Source organism: Rhinatrema bivittatum, chromosome 6 (genome assembly GCF_901001135.1).
Source record: "Rhinatrema bivittatum chromosome 6, aRhiBiv1.1, whole genome shotgun sequence".
NCBI lineage: Eukaryota > Metazoa > Chordata > Amphibia > Gymnophiona > Rhinatrematidae > Rhinatrema > Rhinatrema bivittatum.
Window position 1 is genome coordinate 148,428,309 of NC_042620.1, and position 19,993 is coordinate 148,448,301.

Here is a 19,993-nt window from a genome sequence, read left to right on the forward strand (position 1 = left end):
GTGAGGGAGTAAAGAGCGAAGAGGCCGGCTCCACCGGCTTTCGCGGGCACCGGGGGCTGAGCTGTGAAGGAAAAAAAAAAAAAAAAAAAACTACAAAGGAAAAACAAACTTACCCCTGGCTGCAACGAGAAATAAACAGCAAGGCCGCAGAGAAGAGACAAGGAAGATAAGCCACTCCCCAGAAGTTGAAAGAACTCTGCCTTATTATTATTTTTTTTTTTTTTAAACTTAATACAAACTTGATACAAACTTGATCCACAGAAAAAGCCAAACAACAAGCCATAATCAAGCAAGAAGTGAAGAAAAAGGAAAAGGAGGGGAAGCCTGATTCCCCTACTCGCATCTGCTGGAGTCAGAAGATACTGAACTCCTGCAGAGGGGTAGTAGAGTATATATGGATACGCCCCCTCAAAGCTTGTGCTGACTCCATCTGCTGGATTGGGGACATAACCCACTGTCTGGACTGATTCCAGGTACGTACAGGGAACACCACATTTGGGCCAAACTTTATATATTTTGCGGCAGCCGCCGATGAGGCTCTGCTGCGTTACAGGACCGTGGTCAGCCTTCGCACACAGTGTGAACCTAGGTGGTCCATTTTAACGAAAGCTGGCAGGAGATGGACTTGCCGCATCAGTGCTTTTCTTATTTCTGAACTAAGTAAAGCTGCTAATTAATTCATTTGATTAGTTTTCATATATTTTTCATGCTCTTAACGTCACAATCCATGACCATACTCAACTCCAGCTTTACAATTCTTTTGTAATTTGGTTTCAGGTATCTATTCATTTTATACAAATATAGGCACCAACTAGCATCTGACAGTGGCATTTGCAACAGACCCAGTAATGCTTGCTTCTCGGTCACAGGATGGTCATTGCAGTGAACAGACAGGGTGGGAGGGGGGTGAGAGAATACAAATGGAAGTGGGGCAGAAACACGGCATGGGTGAATGTCCACTCAAGGAGTTAGGGCACTTAAAGAAGCAGGAAGTAACTGCTGCGCAAAACCGAACTAAATGCACGCATGGAGCTGTACAACACTCCCTACCTAAGATGCTCATACTTCCATACACCTTCGTCTTGGCCTTCTGGGGGTTCGAGGATTTTATCAATGTTCGAACAGTCTGCTCGTATGTTTTGTTGGATGTACTGGAGAGAGAAAATAAACATGGCGCATTATTCAATCTGCAGAGAGGAGACATTTCTTTAAAAAAAGTAAGTCATTGGATGGAGCTGCAATGGTAGAGGTCACATGTACTGCCTGTAACCCATCACTGGGTTTCTATGCCATCACTATCTTCAAGAAATAATTCTAATATGTTATCCTTGAGAAATTGTTGCTGTTCATAAACATCCCAAGAATGGGCTTTTTTTTTGGCAGGGAGGGGCAAGCAGAAAATCATTTTAGGTTGAGAGGTCCCCCCAGCCAAACAAACTCCACCCCCTCATCACCTGCTCCCTCTGGTCTTGGTCTCTCTCTCTCCCTCACTCCTTCGCTTCTCTTGCCTCTACCCCCTTCTTGCTCTCTCTTACTTTCTCCCCCTCCCCCTTATCAAGCTAATCAGCAGTAGGAAGAGACCAGCGGTGCTTTGGACCATGTCCTTCTCCCTCTGCTGCCTGACCCGATGGCTGCTTTGAACTGCACTGCGGTACTGACTCCTCCGAGGTCAAAAGTAGCGGTTGGGCTCACAGATGGAGGGCATAGCCGATGCACCACTGCTCTCCTCCTGCTGCCTGTCCGACCCACTCCTAGATCTCTAGCAGCCGTGGCCCACCCCATTCCTACATCTCTGTGGGCAGGCATCTCCTTTCATGCAGATAGTGCATGACATACATATCCCCAGACTGAGCAGATATTTTTAAACGTTATAATGCTGGGTGTCTGACTTTTTACGAGATTGTAAATGAGTTTAGTCAAGGAATTGCTTTTATTTTATATTTTATTATATTTGATTTTGTTTTATTCTTACAGTTTTAAATTATTCTATTTTTATTGTTTGTAATGGAAGGAAGTGCGGAGGGGTAATGGGGATTGGTTATTTTGTTGTAAGTTTTTATTTGTTTAAGTGTTATTGTATAATTTTTGCTATACCTCACCCAGGTGCCTAGGTGATTGGGTGAGGAGAAATTTAATCTTACATTTTAAATTAATCCTGCTAGACCAGTCTAGATGTGTGGGTTTATACCTCCCTACCAGTAGATGGAGATAGAGGACACAACCATTTTCAGTGACATCATCACTGATATACAGGATGGTGCAGTGCAGGAAAGTACTCTGTCTCCATCAGATGGTAACATGTTCTGGACTGGTACAGTAGGATCCCCAGCAACCAGGTTTTGGTCTATGCCCGGTAAAAGACTTTTAACCTCACTCCTAAAGCAATAGCTTCTGCCATTTCCCTGGAAATGTTCCAGAAAAGATTGTGTCCTCTGTCTCCATCTGGTGGTAGGGTGATATAAACCCACGCAGGTCTGGTCTAGCAGAATAAGGAAATATATATCAATCCTAACTTTCAGAAAATACAATACAATGCAAGGTATGACAAACAGTGAAAAAAATACTAAAATGCTGCAGATGTATTTATTTGTCTGCTGCTTCTTTTTCATATATCCAGGATATCCTACTTTGAACCAGCTCTTTCCTATGCAAACTTTAGTTAACACTCTACATAGCTGTGGAGAGGACCAAGAGTCACATACATGAAGTTCATGTCAATCAAATAAGTGAATGGGACACACAAGTGTTTGGGATGTCAATGGCTACATCTATTGGTGGCAGAAACAAAGCAAAAGCCACTATTATCTAGCGATAGAAGTTGAAATTTATACTTACCAGATAATTTCCTTTCCTTTAATTCTAGCAGACCAGTCCATACCTGCTTGCCAGTAGGTGGAGGCAGAAACCTTTTTTTTTTTTTTTTTTGCTTATGTCATTCACACTTTATATCCTGGGATAGCTGGGAGGTCTCCTCAATAGCCTCTTGCCCTAGCCTATTAGGCTGATGTCCTGCATTTCTCTTCTTTTTTTTTTTTTTTTTTTTTTTTTTAAACTCCCTCCCCTTTTGTTTTCCCCCTTCGGGAGGGTACTAGGACTAAAGGAAAGGAAATTATCTGGTAAGTATAAATTTCACCTTCCTTTTCATCCTGCAGACCAGTCCACACCTGCAGGATGTACCTGTCAGTAACTAATTCGGGTGGGCTGAGGCCTTAGAGGCCCCCAACACTACTTTGCTAAACTTTAGATCCTCTTCTGCCTGCAGGTCTAGCTTATAATGATTTTGTGAAAGTATCCCAGGACCACCACGTGGCTGCCCTACAAATATCCTGAGGCACTGCAGCCCTACTCTCTGCCCATGAGGTTGCTTGAGCTCTAGTAGAATGGGTGCATCAGGCCCTCGGGGCTGCTTCCCTGTGCAATATATGCTACCCACTATCGTTTCCCTAATCCAGCATGTTAATTGAGGGCTTAGAAGCTGCCTGGCCCCTTCTTGTGGCCTTCCAACAGGACAAACAATCTGTCTGAATTCCTGAATTCATTGGTGAACCTTTAAATAATGAAGCAGCATCCTCCAGACATCTAGCGAGTGAGGACTGCCCCCCTGCTTGGCCACCCTCTGTCTTCCTCAGAGCTGGTTAAAACAATCTCCTGATTTGCATGAAACTCTGACAGCACCTTAGGTAAGAAGGATGGGATAGGATGAATAACTACCCTGTCTCTGTGAAACGACAGGTAGGGCTCCCTACAGGATAACGCCTGGATCTCTGAGACCCTTCGGGCTGAGCATATCGCCAATAGAGAGACTGCCTTTAAAGTGAGGTCCTTTAATGTTGCTCCTGTACATGGTTCAAAGGGTGCCATGGACAAGGCCCTAAGGATCAAATTAAGATCCCATGTGGGTATTACCTGGCATTTCGGAGGCCGTATGTGTTTTACTGCCCTCAAAAAATGTGCTATGTCAGGGTGACTCCCTAGGGAGCTTCCTTGCACTTGGCCCCTAAAACAGGCTAATGCTGTCACCTACACATTGAGAGAGTTTAGGGCTGATCCGATCTCTAGACCATCCTGCAGGAACTGCAAGATTTTCCTTGCTTTCGCTGTTTCTGGGGAGACATTTCTTCTCTTGCACCACTCCTCAAAAACCTTCCAGACCCTACCATACACCTGGAAGGCAGAGTAGCTCCTAGATCTTAACAAGGTGGCTACTACTGCCCTTGAATAGCTTTTTTTCTCCAACCTGTCCCTCTCAAGAGCCAGGCTGTAAGTTAATAACAATCTGACTTTCCCGACTTAACTGGGCCCTGCCTGAGCAGGCTCTCGGCTTTCCCTAGCTTTAGAGGTGCATCCCTGCTGAGCCTCAATAGTTCCACATACCACGACCTTCTGGGCCAGTCTGGGGCCACCAGAATGATCCAGCACCCGTGATCTGATGCTTTCCTCAGTACCCTCGCTATTAAGGGCCATGGCGGAAATACGTACAGCAGCTGGTCCACCAACCACGGCTAGACTAGGGCATCTACTCCTTTTGAACCTTGCTCCTGGTGCCTGCTGAAAATTCTGCCTTAGCATTCCTCCTTGTTACCATCAAGTCCAATTCTGGCCTTCCCCATCTATCTACCACTCTTGAAAACACTTCCTCCATTAATTCTCATTCTCCATGGTCTAGTGCATGCCTGTTGAGGTAGTCTGCCTGTGTGATCTCCTTCTCTGCTATGTAACTGGCTGTTAACCCGCCAGGTTCTTTTCTGCCCAACTCATTAACCGTTCTGCTTCTTCCCCTAACTGCCAACTTCATGTCCCCCTTGCCTGTTTATTTAGGAAACTGCTGTGATGCTGTCGGAAAGGACTGTTAACGGCTTTGCTCTGACCCTGGGCTTAGCTTTAGTATTTGAGCATCAGCCTTACTGCTCTCGAGCTCCAACTGGTTCGTTGAGGCCTCCCTCTCCTTGGTTGACCATCTGTCCTGTACCACCTGTTTTTCGCAATGCGCCCCCTCCACCAGCCTAACCTGCTTGGAGTCTGTCGCTAATGTCACCCAGTCCGGGAGGAACTAGCTGACCCCTGCTAACAAGTTGCTTTCAACTAGCCACCAACATAGGCTGGCTCTGGCCTTGGAGGTGAGCCTGAGCCTCTCTCCATATCTTCGCATGCTGGGGTTCCATCTTAAGAGCAATGCTCTCTGTAGTGGGCGTGTATGAGCCTTTGCCCATTGGACTACCTCTATGGTCGCTGCCATCGACCCCAGCACCTTCAGGTAATCTCTTGCTGCCGGTTTCCTGGACCCTGTAAGTTTCCTCACCTGGTAACTCAGTTTGTCTGCCCTCTTTTTTGTTAAAAACACCTTTGCCTGCTCAGTGTCGAACTGGGCTCCCAGGTTCACTAATCTTTGGGAAGGCTATAACCTGCTTTTGGCCTCCTCGAGGAGCTCCCTCACCCTCCTTTTGAAGCTGCTGCTCTCCTCCTCTGACCTGGTTCTTATAGGAAAATTGGTTCTTACCTACTAATTTTCGTTGCTATAGTACCACGGATCAGTCCAGACACCTGGGTTCATCTCCCCCTATCAGCAGATGGAGACAGAGAAAAACAACCTCGCTGACACCATTTCTAAGCAACCGTGCCACCTGCAGTTCATCAGTATATATCTATATCAAAGCAGATAATGGCAAAAAAATATGGAACCATTAAACAACAATTAACAAGAACATGGAATGCAACAGAGAACAATCTTACAGCTGAGCGGATGACTCTCCCCTTAATATAACTCCCTTCTAATTGGGAAGGCTCTGGACTGATCCGAGGTACTACAGAACGAAAATTAGCAGGTAAGAACCAATTTTCTTTTCCCTGTATGTACCCAGGTCAGTCCAGACACCTGGGATGAACCAAAGCTCTTACCCAGGATGGGACCTGGAGAGTCCCACTCGCAAAACACTCTCGCCAAAGGAAGGGTTTGCCGGAGCCCCGACATCTAAGTGATAATGCCTTGCAAAAGTATGCGGCGACTTCCAAGTCGCTGCTCTGCAGATTTCCTGTGGGGAAACAAGTTGAGATTCCGCCCACGAGGCTGCTTGCAAACGTGTGGAGTGAGCACGCAAGCCTTCTGGAACTGGATGACCCCGTGTAATATACGCGGAAGAAATAGCTTCCTTCGACCATCATGCAATACAGGCTTTAGAAGCCTTGAGCCTCTATTAGGACCACTCACAGGCACGAAGAGAGGTGATCAGACATCCTAAAGTCATTGGTAATGTCGAGATAACGCAATAAGCTCTCTGAACATCTAGAAGTTTGAGCTCCCTCGCATTAGGATCTGACACGGTAAGTTAGGAAAAGCCGGAAGTTCACTGACTGATTGACATGGAACGCTGAAACCACCTTTGGTAAAAGGAAGGATCATCCGTAAAGAAACTCCGGATTCCGAAATCTGAAGGAAAGGATCTTGACAAGATAATGCCTGTAACTCAGAAATTCTTCTAGCCGAACAAATCGGCGAGGAGAAAAATTACCCTTACGTTTCAAATCCTTTAACGTGGCCCTTCGATGTGCACGAAGGGAGGTTCACACAGAGCTTTAACGAACTAGATTAAGGTTCCAGGATGGACAAGATTTCCGAACTGGAGGACGAATATTTATCGTACCTCTAAGAAATGAAACACGTCCAGATGAGAATGAAATAGAGGACCTTCAATTTTTGCCATGGAGAGAGCACAGTGTTGCTACCTGCACTTTAAGAGAACTAAGAGATAAGACCTTGGTGAAGCCATCCTATAAGAAAGATAATATTTTAGGAATAAAGGCCCTAAGAGGGCGAATTCCCCTGACGAAACACCAGGACTAAAAAATGTTCCATACCCGAACATAAGAGAGGTTAGTAGACTTCCTTCTAGACTTCCTTCTAGACTGTAACAATGTGGTGACTACCGAGTCTGGGTAACCTTTCCTTTTCAAATGCCTCCTCTCAAAAGCCATGCCGCTAGACAAAAGCAAGCAGCCTGGTCGAAAAATATAGGACCCTATCCAAGAAGACACGTCAGGTGGCTGAAGTGGGCCGCCCACCGCCAGGTTGACCAGATCTGCAAACCACGGATGCCGAGGCCACTCCGGAGCCACCAGAATCACCTCTCCACAATGCTTTTCTATGCGATGTAGAACCTTGCCCACCAGCGGGCCACAGAGGAAAAACATATAGTAGACCTCCCTGAGGCCATTTTAGAACCAGACGTTGATCCCTTCGGCCCCTACTGTCTTCAGCGACAAGAATTGGAAGGCCTTGGAATTCTGAGAGGTCGCCATAAGGTCGACGTGAGGTAGACCCCAATGATCTCGAATTAACTGCCTGGCTATCTCTGAGAGTTCCCACTCACCTGGATCCAAGTGTGTGCGACTCAAGAAATCTGCCTGAACATTCTTTGTTCCTGTGATGTGGGATGCCGCTAATCTCTCTAGATATGTCGTTCCGCCCAGAGCAACAACCTCTGGCCTCCAAAGCCACTGCCTTGCCTTTTGGTTCCACCCTGCCGATTTATATATCCTACTGTTGTCACGTTGTCCGACAGAACTCGAACTGGACGATACAGTAGTAACAGCAGAAACTCCTTCAAGGCCAAGCGAACCGCCCTAGTCTGTAGACGGTTGATAGACCACACAGACTGTCTCGTGGACCAGGATCCCTGAACTGAATGGGACTGACAAACTACTCCCCATCCAGAGAGACTGGCATCGGTAGTAACCACCATCCAATCGGGAACTTCGAGGGCCATTCCCCGACTGAGATTGGAAGTCTGAAGCCACCATGACAGACTGTCTCTTGGCAAACCCTCGAGAGGTAAGCGGATATGATATTCTTCCTATACTTGCTTCCAGCGGGACAACAATGCCTTCTGAAGTGGTCTCATATGAGAAAATGCCCAGGGAACCAAGTCCAGTGTGGAGGCCATTCAGCCGAGTATCTGTAAGTAGTCCCAGACCTTGGGTACCTGCAACCGCAAAAACTAGCGGATCTAGGCCTGAAGTTTCAAGATTCCATCTTGAGAGAGAAAGACTCTGCCTATAAGAGTGTCGAACCGAGCTCCTAAATACTCCAAAGTTTGTATTGGTGATAGCTGACTTTTGTCATAATTCACTACCCAACCTAGGGACTGTAGGACTTCGAGAACTCGATGAAACGACTTGTGGCATAGAGATTCTGACTTGGCTCTGATCAACCAATCGTCCAAATATGGGTGAACTAGAATACCCTCCTTTTGAAGGAAAGCTGCTACCACCACCATCACCTCGGTGAAAGTCTGGGGAGCTGTGGCGAGACCAAACGGAAGAAGAGCCTGAAACTGAAAATGTTTGACCCAGAATATCATGAAGTGGAGAAAAATACCGAGAATCCTGATGGATGGTAATATGTAGATAAGCCTCCATGAGATCCAAGGAAGCCAGGAATTCTCCTTTGTGTACAGCTGCTATGACCGACCGAGGGTTTCCATCCTGAAGCGTGGCACCTTGAGTTTTGCATTGACCTTCTTTAAAATCGAGTATCGGCCGAAATGAGCCCTACTTTTTGGGACCAGAAATAAATGGAGTATCTCCCCTGATGGAGCTCCGCTCTGGGAACTGGTACTACCGCACTTAACCGACATAACCGGTCTAGAGTCAGTTGTACAGCCGCTCGCTTGACCGGATAGCTGCATGGGGAAATTAGAAAAAGTTCCCGTACGGGACAAGCAAATTCTAAAATGTAACAGTTTCTTATCACATTGAGAACCCACTGGTCCTGAGTGATCTCGGCCCACTTGTCATAAAAGTGCTGTAAGCAACCTCTTATAATAGGAACGATGGAATGGACCAGCCTGGCATCATTGGGTAGACTTACCTCCTGCCGAGAAGCCACCAGAGGATCCCCTAAAGGACTTCTGGCTCCATGAAAGGATTGTTCCCATGCTTGCCCCGTGAAAAATATCGTCTCTATGGTCCATGGGTAGGCCGCGATCTTCTGTCGGACCGAAAACAAGACCATGATTGAAAAAATCTCTTACCCTTAGGTTTAGCCTCGGGTAGCCTGAGGACTTTGTCTCCAAGAGACTGGATCAGCTGCTCTAGATCCTCGTCAGACAAGAACTTACCTTTGAAAGGCAAGGATGCCAATTATGTATTAGAGGAAACATCCGCCGCCCAATTGCGAAGCCAAAGCAACCTTCGGGCGGCCACAGCTGATGCCATTACTCTGGAGGAAGTATGCACCAAATCATAGAGGGCACTCGCACCGTAAGCCACAGCTGCTTCCACACGCTCAGCCGTATCCGCGTCCACACCTGATTGAGACAAATTACCTTGAAAACTGCTGTACCCACCAGAGACAAGCATGCTGCAAGAAACTTGAACAAAGCGCTGCACGCAAACCCAGGAACGCCACTTCAAAAATCCTTTTAAGGTGTAACTCCATCTTAGGATCTTGTACATCTTTTAAAGCTGCCAAACTAATAATCGGAATCATGGTGCGCTTAGTCACAGCAGACACCGGCCACATCTACTTTCAGGAGAGAAAAAATTCTAAATCCTGTTCTGGTAGAGGGTAAAGTTTCCCTATGGCTCTGCCAACCTTTAAACCAGAATCAGGAGGTCCCCCATTCCTCTTCTACTAACTTCCTAACCGACTTGTGGTAAGGGAAAGAAGTTGGAGGATCTCGGATGGCACCTAGTACTGGGTCCTTGCCGTCCAAATCCTGGTTCTCCTGAGGCATTTTAACCCCAAGAACCTGGTAAGCCAAAGGAAGCAAAGCCTCCAGCTCTTCCCTTTTAAAAAGGCAGACTACCTTAGGATCCTCCACCTCATGAATAAGAGAGTCCAGGTCATCCCCTTGACCCGCATCCTCGGTAGCCGGAATAACCGGAGCCAACAGGGGAGCTTGGCCAGACCCCGAACTAGTACCACCAAGAGCTATTATAGCGTCCTCCAGATCAACCACCCCAGCTGCATCACCCTGCGGGCGAAAAATTGAACCCTGTGCTGAGGGAACCCTATTACTGGGCATAGGAGACCTCCTGGGACCCCCCCCCCCCGAAGGACCCTCAGTGGACTGGACTGGTGGAATCCGTGGCTGTGTAGTCCCCCAAGCTGCCTTCTGTCTAGCCATATAGGCATCATGAAGTAACAAAACAAAGTCTTTGGAGAAAAGCCTCAATGCACCAAACCAGCATGGTCTGGTTGAAAAACAGGCAAACCAGAGCTTTCCTCCCCTTCTAGCCCTCCTTGCCCGTTCCCCAACCCGGAATGGACCGGAAACAGAGATAGAGAACCCTCCCCCAGCCCTCCCCAGAGACGCGGGAACTACCACAGAAAAATCGAAAATGGCCACCATTCCTGCGCCAGCCGGGTGAGGTAAAAAAGAAGTTGCAGCCGGTCCAAAAGACAATGATACTCGACGGTGTTTAGCGGGAGAAGGAGCCATAGACGAACCCTCCCCACCGTCGGCACGGTTAGCGCATAACCCCGACCTATTAAGCCGGGAAGAATCAGAGCCGCATGAATGGCATGCCCTGCCGCGAGCCATAAGATAGGATTTTCATTTTATCTCTTTCTCTGAAGGTACTCACCAAGACAGAAGAAAAGGTCCCCCAAACAAACAGCTCCTACCTAAGGGGAGGAAGTTGCTCTGGTGCAAACACAGTTTTGATTTGTTTTTTTTTAATTAGCTTTAGTTAAAAATGAACAACTTGTCCTGAAAAAATAGGCAAAAATAGCCAAAAAATCTTGTAAAGAAGTATTGTAAAGAGCCTGCAGCCGCCTCAGCAGCCTCGTGAAGGGAGGGATCTGGACAACCAGATTTACACCTCACGGGCGCCCAGACCAAGCACATACAAGGGTACCAACCCCCAGCTCGGCCGCCTCAACCGGACAAGGAAGAACCCTAAGGATTCTAAAAAAATAAAGAAACCCCTGGGAGGAAGGCTCAAAAGAAAAAAATTTGCTGGAAAAAAAAAAAAAAAATCAGTCAACTGCAGAACTGCAGGATTAACAACCTCTGCCATCTGCTGGAGACAGAGAAATACTGAGAACTGCAGGTGGCACAGTTGCTTAGATACGGTGTCAGCGAGGTTTTTTTTCTCTGTCTCCTTCTGCTGATAGGGGGAGATGAACCCAGGTGTCTGGGCTGATCCGGGTACATACAGGGAACAGCCAATCGTGCTGCTGCCACCATCACCTTCTTGGTGCTGTGGCTAGACCAAACGGCAGTGCTTTGAACTGATAATGGTTCCCCAGGACTGCAAACCTCAGGTATCTGCAATGCGATTCTCTGATGGGGATATGAAAATATGCTTCTGCTAGGTCCAGCGCAGTCAGAACTTCCCCCTTTCTGACTGCCCCAATGTTTCCATTCTGAACCCTCTCACCCTGAGGGCTCTGTTCACCCTTTTCAAGTCTAATACCGGGCAAAACGCCACTTCTTTTTTGGGTACTACAAAAGTATAGGGAGTAACAACCTGTGCCCCTCTCTGGGACTGGAACTGGTACTATTGCTTCTAGTGCCACCAGTTTGTCTAGGGGAGAACTGATTGCCTCTCTTTTCTCTTGCGATCTGCAGGGGGACTCCAAAAGGAATTCTGGAACTGTGGTAGCCAAATCCAGTGAGTACCCTAGGCACTTCCAGCACCCACCTGTCCCTGCTGACTCGGGCCCACTCCTTCAAAAATAGTGTTAGGCAATTGCCCACTCTAGGAGGTTCGGGGTGGGCCCCCTGATCATCACTTAGCCCCATTAAAACTCCTCTGGAGCTCTGGGGGCTTTCTCTATAACCCAGCTCTGTGTCGCTCAAAATGGCTCTCTCAGCTGGGGCCTAACTCCCTCACAACCCGGTACTCTCACTTGCCTAAACCCTCTAAATTCCTTGATCTTTTGTTTAGAGGGCCTTAAGAGACCTTTGGGACTATCCTCTGGGAGTCTCTGTGGCTTTGAGACTACCAGACTCTTCATTAGGGTGTCCTAAGAGGAGACGCCCTTTGAAGGGCAGGACGCGTAATCCTGCTTTCGAAGGTGCATCCGCCACCCAATGTCTGAGCCACATAAACCTCTTTGCCGCCACCACCACTGATGCCATTTGTTTGGCTGAAAGTCTAATGAGATCATACAGTGTGTGTCTGCCAGAAAGGCCGTCCCTGACTCTATTCTGGCCATCCTATCCCCTGGCCTTTCTCCTATCCCTAACGTTTCTTCCAGGAGCTGCTGGAACCATTTGATTAATGCCCTGGCTACGTAGCCCCTACACACCGCTGCTTGTATAGACAAACTGACTATCTCAAACGCTTTCTTTAAAAAGGCTTCTACCTTTCTATCCCGTGCGTCTCTTAAGGAGGCACCCTCTTCTACTGGTATATAGTTACACTGCTGCTACTGGGGCCTTTACCTTTGAGACTTTAAGTGACCTATCTACCTCCCCTTGTTGTAGTGAGTAAAGGGAGGTCATTAAGGATCTTGCGCAACCCATTTTACTGTATAGGCGCTGTATAAAACGCCTATACAGTAAAATGGGTTGCGCGGGCCTAACGCTTCACGGACGCTTCTTGGACGCGGCTTGCATTTGCAAGCTATTTAAATACAGTATCGAGCGGTAGGTGAGCCGGACTGTGCGTGCGGCAAACGCAGGTGCGCCCGGCACTAATGCAGCTCTTCCTACCGCTCCTTACTGTACCGGCCTGTTTCTTTGCCTGACTCCTGCATAACCTTTACTGTGAGGAGGCTCAGTTCTTCCTTCCTAAACAATCTCACTGCTACATCTCCCCCTTCACTCCCCTCCTCCTCCACAGGAGCTTCCTCTGGGAGTTCCAAATCCCCTTCATCATTCTCCCAACCACCAGGAAAGGGCAGCGGGAGCGGCAAAGGGGTTCCCTCTGTCCTAGGCATCGTTAAACCTGGCGTGCGCTGGGAGCCCAAGAGGGAACTGCATCCCAGGGAACCTTCTAATGTAGCAGGTTTGGCTTTCATTTTTTTTTTTTTATAGACCTGGTTCATTAGCAAGATAAATTCTGTGGCAAACTCAATTTCCTGCGCTAGGCCTTGCTTTCTACCCTCTAGGACTTCTCTCTCTAACGCAGGGCCTGCCTGCACTAAGGTTGCATCCCCCCATGATGGGCCATCTGACCGATCAAGCTGCTCTCGCGGCTCCCTCTGAGTCGGCGTTGGCGGGTGCATCTGCTTGCAGCCCACTCCTTCTCTCCTCACTTGCTCTCCACTGTCTGTTTTCTGGCGATTCACAGACATCACAGTGGGGGCAAAAGGAGCCCACGATGGAGCTCCTCCTTCTAGTCCCACATTGCATGGCATTTCCGGCCCCTCTTGGCCTTGCGTCTTGCCACTGAAGAGGGAGAAGCCTGCGTTCCCCGCCGCTGTGGCTAAGGTGTGTGCCTCCCCCTCCTGGAACTGCTCTCTGCAGACCATGGCTTGCTTAGGACTATTCCTTCAAAAGGTGAGGAAGGGTTCCCCCGGAGTATAACTACCTCGCCCTATTACTACTTCTCTCTATGGTTTTTTTTTTTTTTATAGTTCTAGCTATCCCAGCACACCTCCCACCTAATTGGAGGCAGAGAATGAGGAACCTCCCAGCTATCCCAGGATATATAGTGTGAGAGAATTAAGCAAAAAACAGAACTTGGAAAAAATGTCTCTGCCTCCACCTACTGGCAAGTAGGGGAATCCCGCAGGTGTGGATTGGTGGGCAGGATGAAAAGGAAAAAGCATTTATAAAACTCAGTGTCCAAACAAACAGTTTTTTGGAGCCAAGGAAATGTAACTTTTTTTTCCCTCTTCACAGTTTGCTCTTTATTTTATTGTCTATTTTAGGGGTTTCCCCTTTTATCTCCCCTTCCCTCTCCTCCATCCAGGGATTCCTTCCTCCGTTCTTCCACTGCTTCCAGGAATTCTCACCCCTTACTTTCCAAGCATACTTCTCACTCCCTCCTCCTCCCCCCTCCAAGCATTTCTAGCTCTCTTCCTCCTTCTAAGCACCCCACTTCCCCTCCCCCCAGAAACTCTCCTACGCGTTCCACCTCTCTCCCCCTCCCTCTTCTTCCCCTGGGCACAGCAATAGGGCCCTGGCACCCACCCTAACTCTCCTAGGCCACACTGTCAGCTGCCACCATGGTTCCCTCCAGCCCGGGCCCCACACCTCTCAAAGAGATTTCAGGCCCTGAATTTTAGGTGCCGGGGATTTTTCCAGCCCTGCCAATATCTGAAGTGTAAACTAAAGAATCCTACTCCAAATATTCCATATGTACTGTCACCAAAAAGAGCAATTCAAAAGCAAAGATGGTTAGTCTGAAGTCACATTTTCATCACAAAAATGTACCTTTGTTTTTCACTTCTACAAAGTATTCCACTTGTAAGTTTGAGCGTGCCTTCGTTGACATAGAATTCATTTGTAAAAGTTCATACTGAACTGTGCAGAAAATAGTTAGTCTTGGATTTGTCTGCCCGAATGCTATTTGTTTTTTACTTTAGGAATGCAGTACCATGCACACAGACCACGGATACAGACAGATGCTAAGAAGCCTGTAAGTTCAGTTGTCTCGGGTTTCCAAAATAACCATCTGGTGGATGGGTGTATTAGGATGAGGGGGGACGGAAGGACCGATGAGGGAAATATGACCACCTACTCTTTGGGTTAGATGAGGGGCACCACCACTCAGACTGGTTTAGAACAATTAGCTCCTAGTCTGTTACTTTCTATCCAAAGATTTCTCTCCTCCTTCTCTTTCCTAGACTGCTCCTGTTGAAATGCAGAACTTCAAGATTAAGTGGTCAAATTCTTTGGTCTCTTATGTTTAGCCTATACAACAAAACTGTAGATTCAAACCAAAGGCCAGCTTCCTTTCTTGGCTTACAGCTTTTATCTAAAGAAACACAAACTGGAGGTTCTTGTTGCCTTAAAAAGAAACTGATGGTACAGTGAGTCATGCTGTCCAAAGAGTTATTAAAACACTAAAGCATAAATGCACACTCTGGCATAGGGATTCTTAACAGGAGATTCTCACCTGCTGGACAGCAAGCGTGCTGTCCATTTCTTCAAAAGACTCATCGGGCCAATTATAGAAATCCTGAAAAAATTAAAACAGGGTTAAAAGTAAAACCACAATGTACAGGAAGGCTGACATCCCTCTAACCTCTGCATTTTCATTTTAAAAGAGAGAGGCGGCAAATTGCTCCACTTTAGGTGGGAGTGGAACCTTAGGCGTTTCCTCTTGACCCTTGGGGCTTCCAGATCAAGAAGACTCACTATACCATGACTCTTCATTTCCTGCTGCCCTTCACCTCCCTTCCCTCGCCCACCCCAATCATAATTCTTAGCTGAGGTCACAGACCACGGCTCCTTCCGAAACCCAGTAACATCACAAAGGCACTAACCTACATGCACATCAGAACAGTCTGAAATAATCACCCGGAGGTCAAGATACATGTTTTGAAACAAAATACCATTTATCATGGCATAAACTGTATTGAAGGCTTCTTTCTACTGTTCACCCAAGAATCACGCCTCTCATAAGCAAACAATCCCCGTCTCTGTTTATAACACAGATCAGAAAATGTCCAATTGTCCAGGAACGTGTGAAAGTAAATAGCCTTAAGCCTTCCTTGCTGAATCCCAAATGAACAAAATGCGTCCATTACTGGCTGAAACACACTAGGGTTTGGAGAACATTATTTTATTTGTATTTAGATTTATATATTCCGCTTTTCACACTTTTTTTCAGCACTTCAAAGCAGATTACATTCAGGTACTTTAGGTATTTCCCTATCCCCAGAGGGTAGTATAAACATGAGCTTTCTGCCTGAACTGATTCCTCAACTACTAAAACATGGATCCAGTCAGCAAAATATTTCCTCATGATCACTTGGGCCAGTTAATCAGTTCTCAACAGCCAACAGGGCCAGACATAAATCGTTCCCATAAAATGTAAACCAATAGAAACAGCCGCTTTATGACTGCTCTAAGTATAACTGTACATTTAATATATGCGACTTTAAATCCAGTATCTTTCTTTTGTACTATACGCATATTTTGGATATTATTCAAGTTGTGCCATTTTGTATTTGCGTCACGCGGATAACATTCTTAATCAACTCAGATTCACAATAAATACACTGAAACCTCAGGGATGCAAGGCACATCCCCTCCCACCATGTTTGTACGGCACCCTAAGGCAGTCACATCCATCTTTCTTAGCAACACAGAAACATAGAAAAAGACGGCAGAAAAGGACCAAACGGTCCATCCAGTCTGCCCAGCAAGCTTATGGAGTTGCATCAACAGTATGAAGGCTTATTGGTTAAGGGTAGTAACCCAATAATAAGAAAAAGAGCCCAGAATCTCCACCAACACCAATAGGGAATACTAAAAAGGAAATCCCCAACAGCCATCAAATTACCACGTTCGTCTTGCAAAAATAATTGAATGAATGCATCAGCAAGCCTGATTTTTAAATGCATAAGAAAAAAAAATGTATTTAAAAAAAAAAAAAAAAACCAGACTGTCGCAAATGATGGAGCTGTCCGGGCGGCCCATTGAGTGAGAGGGCACGCCGTCAGGCTTGCTGATGCGTTCATTCAATTATTTTTGCAAGACAAACGTGGTAATTTGATGGCTGCTGGGGATTTCCTTTTTGGTATTCACTAAGGGGCGGATTTTAAAAGGAGCGCGAATAGCCTACTTTTGTTTGCGCTCCAGGCGCAAACAAAAGTACGCTGGATTTTAGTAGATACGCGCGGAGCCGCGCGTATCTGCTAAAAACCTGGATCGGCGCGCGCAAGGCTATGGATTTTGTATAGCCGGCGCGCGCCGAGCCGCGCAGCCTACCCCCGTTCCCTCCAAGGCCGCTCCGAAATCGGAGCGGCCTCGGAGGGAACTTTCCTTTGCCCTCCCCTCACCTTCCCCTCCCTTCCCCTACCTAACCCCCCCCTTACCTTTGTCGGGGGATTTACGCCTCCCTCTGGGAGGCGTAAATCCCCGCGCGCCAGCGGGCCTCTTGCGCGCCGGGCCGCGACCTGGGGGCGGGTACGGAGGGCGCAGCCACGCCCCCGGACCGCCCCGGGCCATAGCCACGCCCCCCATACCCGCCCCCAAAACGCTGCCGACACGCCCCCGAAACGCCGCGACGACCGGGCCCGCCCCCCCCCCCGACACGCCCCCCTCGGAGAACCCCGGGACTTACGCGAGTCCCGGGGCTCTGCGCGCGCCGGTAGGCCTATGTAAAATAGGCTTCCCGGCGCGCAGGGCCCTGCGCGCCTAAATCCGCCCGGTTTTGGGCGGATTTAGGCGAGCAGGGCTCTGAAAATCCGCCCCTAAGGGTAGTAACCACCACACCAGCAAGTTACCCCCATGCATTTGTTTCTTGATTTCCATCCTCTAGCCTTTAGGGCTCCACAGTGTTTATCCCATGCCCCTTTGAAATCTTTCACCGTTTTTGTCTTCACCACCTCTTTTGGAAGGGCATTCCAGGCATCCACCTCCCTCTCCATGAAGAAATATTTCTTGACATTGGTTCTGAGTCGTCCTGCCTGGAGTTTCATTACGTGATCCCTAGTTCTACTAATTTCTTTCCAACGGAAAAGGTTTGTCAATTGTGCATCATTAAAACCTTTCAAGTACCTGAAGGTCTGTATCCATCTCCCCTGCACCTCCTCTCCTCCGGGTTCAACCTCTCCTCATAAATCATTTGATATAGACCCCCCACCATTTTAGTCGCCCATCTCTGGACTGCCTCCATCCTATCTCTTTCCCTTTTGAGATACGATCTCCAGAAGTGAACAATATTCCAGGTGAGGCCTTACCAAGGACCGGTATAAGGGGACTATCTCTTCCTTTTTCTTACTGGTTATTCCTCTCTCTATGCAGCCCAGCATTCTTCTGGCTTTAGCTGTCGCCGTGTCACATTTCTTCACCAACTTCAGATCGCTAGACACTATCACCCCAAAGGTCCCTCTCTTACTCCATGCACAACAGCTCTTCACCCCCCAAGCCACAGTCTTTTGGATTACCACATCCCAGATGCATGACTCTGCACTTCTTGCATTGAATCCCAGCTGCCATATCTTTGAACACCGTTCAAGCTTCCATAAATCACGTCTCATTCTCTCTACTCCTTCTGGCGTGTCCATTCTGTTGCAGATCTTAGTATCATCCACAAAAAGACAAACTTTACTTTCTATCCCTTCTGCAAAGTCACTCACAAAGATGTTGAACAGGACTGGTCCCAACACCGATCCCTGTGGCACTCCACTTAACACTGCTCTCTCTTCAGAGTGGGTTCCACTTACCATCACACACTGTCTTCTATTCATCAACCAGTTTATAATCCAGGCTACCACCATGGTGCTCATTCCCAAGCTTCTCATTTTAATCACAAGCCTTCTATGTGGAACCATATCAAAAGCTTTGCTGAATTCCAAGTAGATGACATCGAGCGCTCTTCCTTGATCTAATTCCCTAGTCACCCAATCAAAAAAGTCAATCAGATTGGTCTGACAGGACCTTCCTCTGGTGAATCCATGCTGCCTCTGGTCCAGCAATTCTTCTGACTGTAGATAGTTCACGATTCTTTCTTTCAGCAGTGACTCCATTACTTTTCCTACCACCGAGATGAGGCTAACTGGCCTGTAGTTTCCAGCCTCCACTCTGCTCCCACTCTTGTGAAGCGGGATCACAACCGCTCTTCTTCAATCACTCGGCACCACTCCCATTTCTAGGCATCTATTGAACAGGTCACACAGCGGACCGGCCAGCACATCTCTGAGCTCCCTCAGTATCCTGGGATGAACCTCATCAGGCCCTGTGGCTTTGTCCACTTTCAGTTTTCCTAGCTCTTCCCATACATTCTCTTCTGTAAACGGTGTTTCATCTACTCCCTCCCCCACCAATATCTTAACTAGCAGTTAACTTCTCCAGGGTCTTCTTTAGTGAACATCAAACTGAAATATTTGTTTAATATTTCTGCCCTTTCTTTGTCTCTCTCCACACGTTGATTCTTTTCACCTTTCAATTTCAATATACTACTTTGAACCTTTCTCTGATGTATCTGAAAATTAATTTGTCACCTCGCTTTACCTCTTTGGCAATCCTTTCTTCATCTTGACTTTTTGCTTTCTTGATTACTTTCTTCATCTCCCTCAGTTTCACCAGATATTCTTCCTTGTGTTCCTCCCTTTGGCATCCTTTATATTTCTTGAATGCTGTTCTTTTTGCCTTTATTTTTAATCAGCCACTTCCTTTTAGTTTGTCCCACCATCGTCATTTTCTCCCAGACTTCTAGTTCTCCCTCTAGGTACTTCCCCATTTCAACAAAGTCCGTATTTTTGAAAAGCAAAACTTGGGTCTTTTGAGTGACTTCTCCATATCCTATTTGCGATATCAAACCATACGGTTTGATGATCACTAGTGCTGAGGTAGGCCCCCCCCCAGACATTATCCCTGTTAGTGAGCACTAAATCGAGTATAGCTCCCTCCCTCGTGGGTTCCATTGCCATTTGTTTGAACAGAGCCCCTTGCAGGGCATCCACTATCTCTCTACTTCTGGTAGATTCTGCAGAAGGGATTCTCCAGTCTACATCCAGCAGATTAAAATCTCCAACACTTCTCCCTTCTTTCCCACCTTTTGGATGTCTTCAACCAGATCTCTGTCCAGTTCTTCCATTTGAGTTGGAGGCCTGTAAACCACTCCAGTAAAAATGGATGCACCATCATGTTTTTTAGGATGGCCCATGATGCTTCTTCTCTACCCCACATTCCTTGCAGGTCAGTTGCTTGGATATTGTTTTTGACATAAAGAGCTACTCCTCCCCCTTTTCTGTCCTCTCTGTCTTTCCTTAACAAGTTATAGCCCAGTATGGCCATATCCGAATCACGAGAGTCCGTGAACCATGTCTCCATAACAGCAACAATGTCCAAGACTGCCTCCATCATTAGGGCTTGCAGGTCTGGGATCTTATTGCCCAGACTACGAGCATTTGTGCTCATAG

At 47.2% G+C, this 19,993-nt stretch overlaps 1 protein-coding gene across 1 annotated transcript in view; it reads right to left on the reverse strand.

Moving 5' to 3' along the window:
* LOC115093790 (MOB-like protein phocein) overlaps positions 1 to 19,993 on the reverse strand; it is a 76,575-nt gene that overhangs the window by 31,213 nt on the left and 25,369 nt on the right. The window contains exons 2-3 of the mRNA XM_029606049.1: positions 15,016 to 15,078; positions 1,051 to 1,151 (exon numbers count right to left, since the gene is read on the reverse strand). Coding sequence (XP_029461909.1) covers positions 1,051 to 1,151; positions 15,016 to 15,078 — 164 coding nt within the window. The remainder of the gene's footprint in view (positions 1 to 1,050; positions 1,152 to 15,015; positions 15,079 to 19,993) is intronic.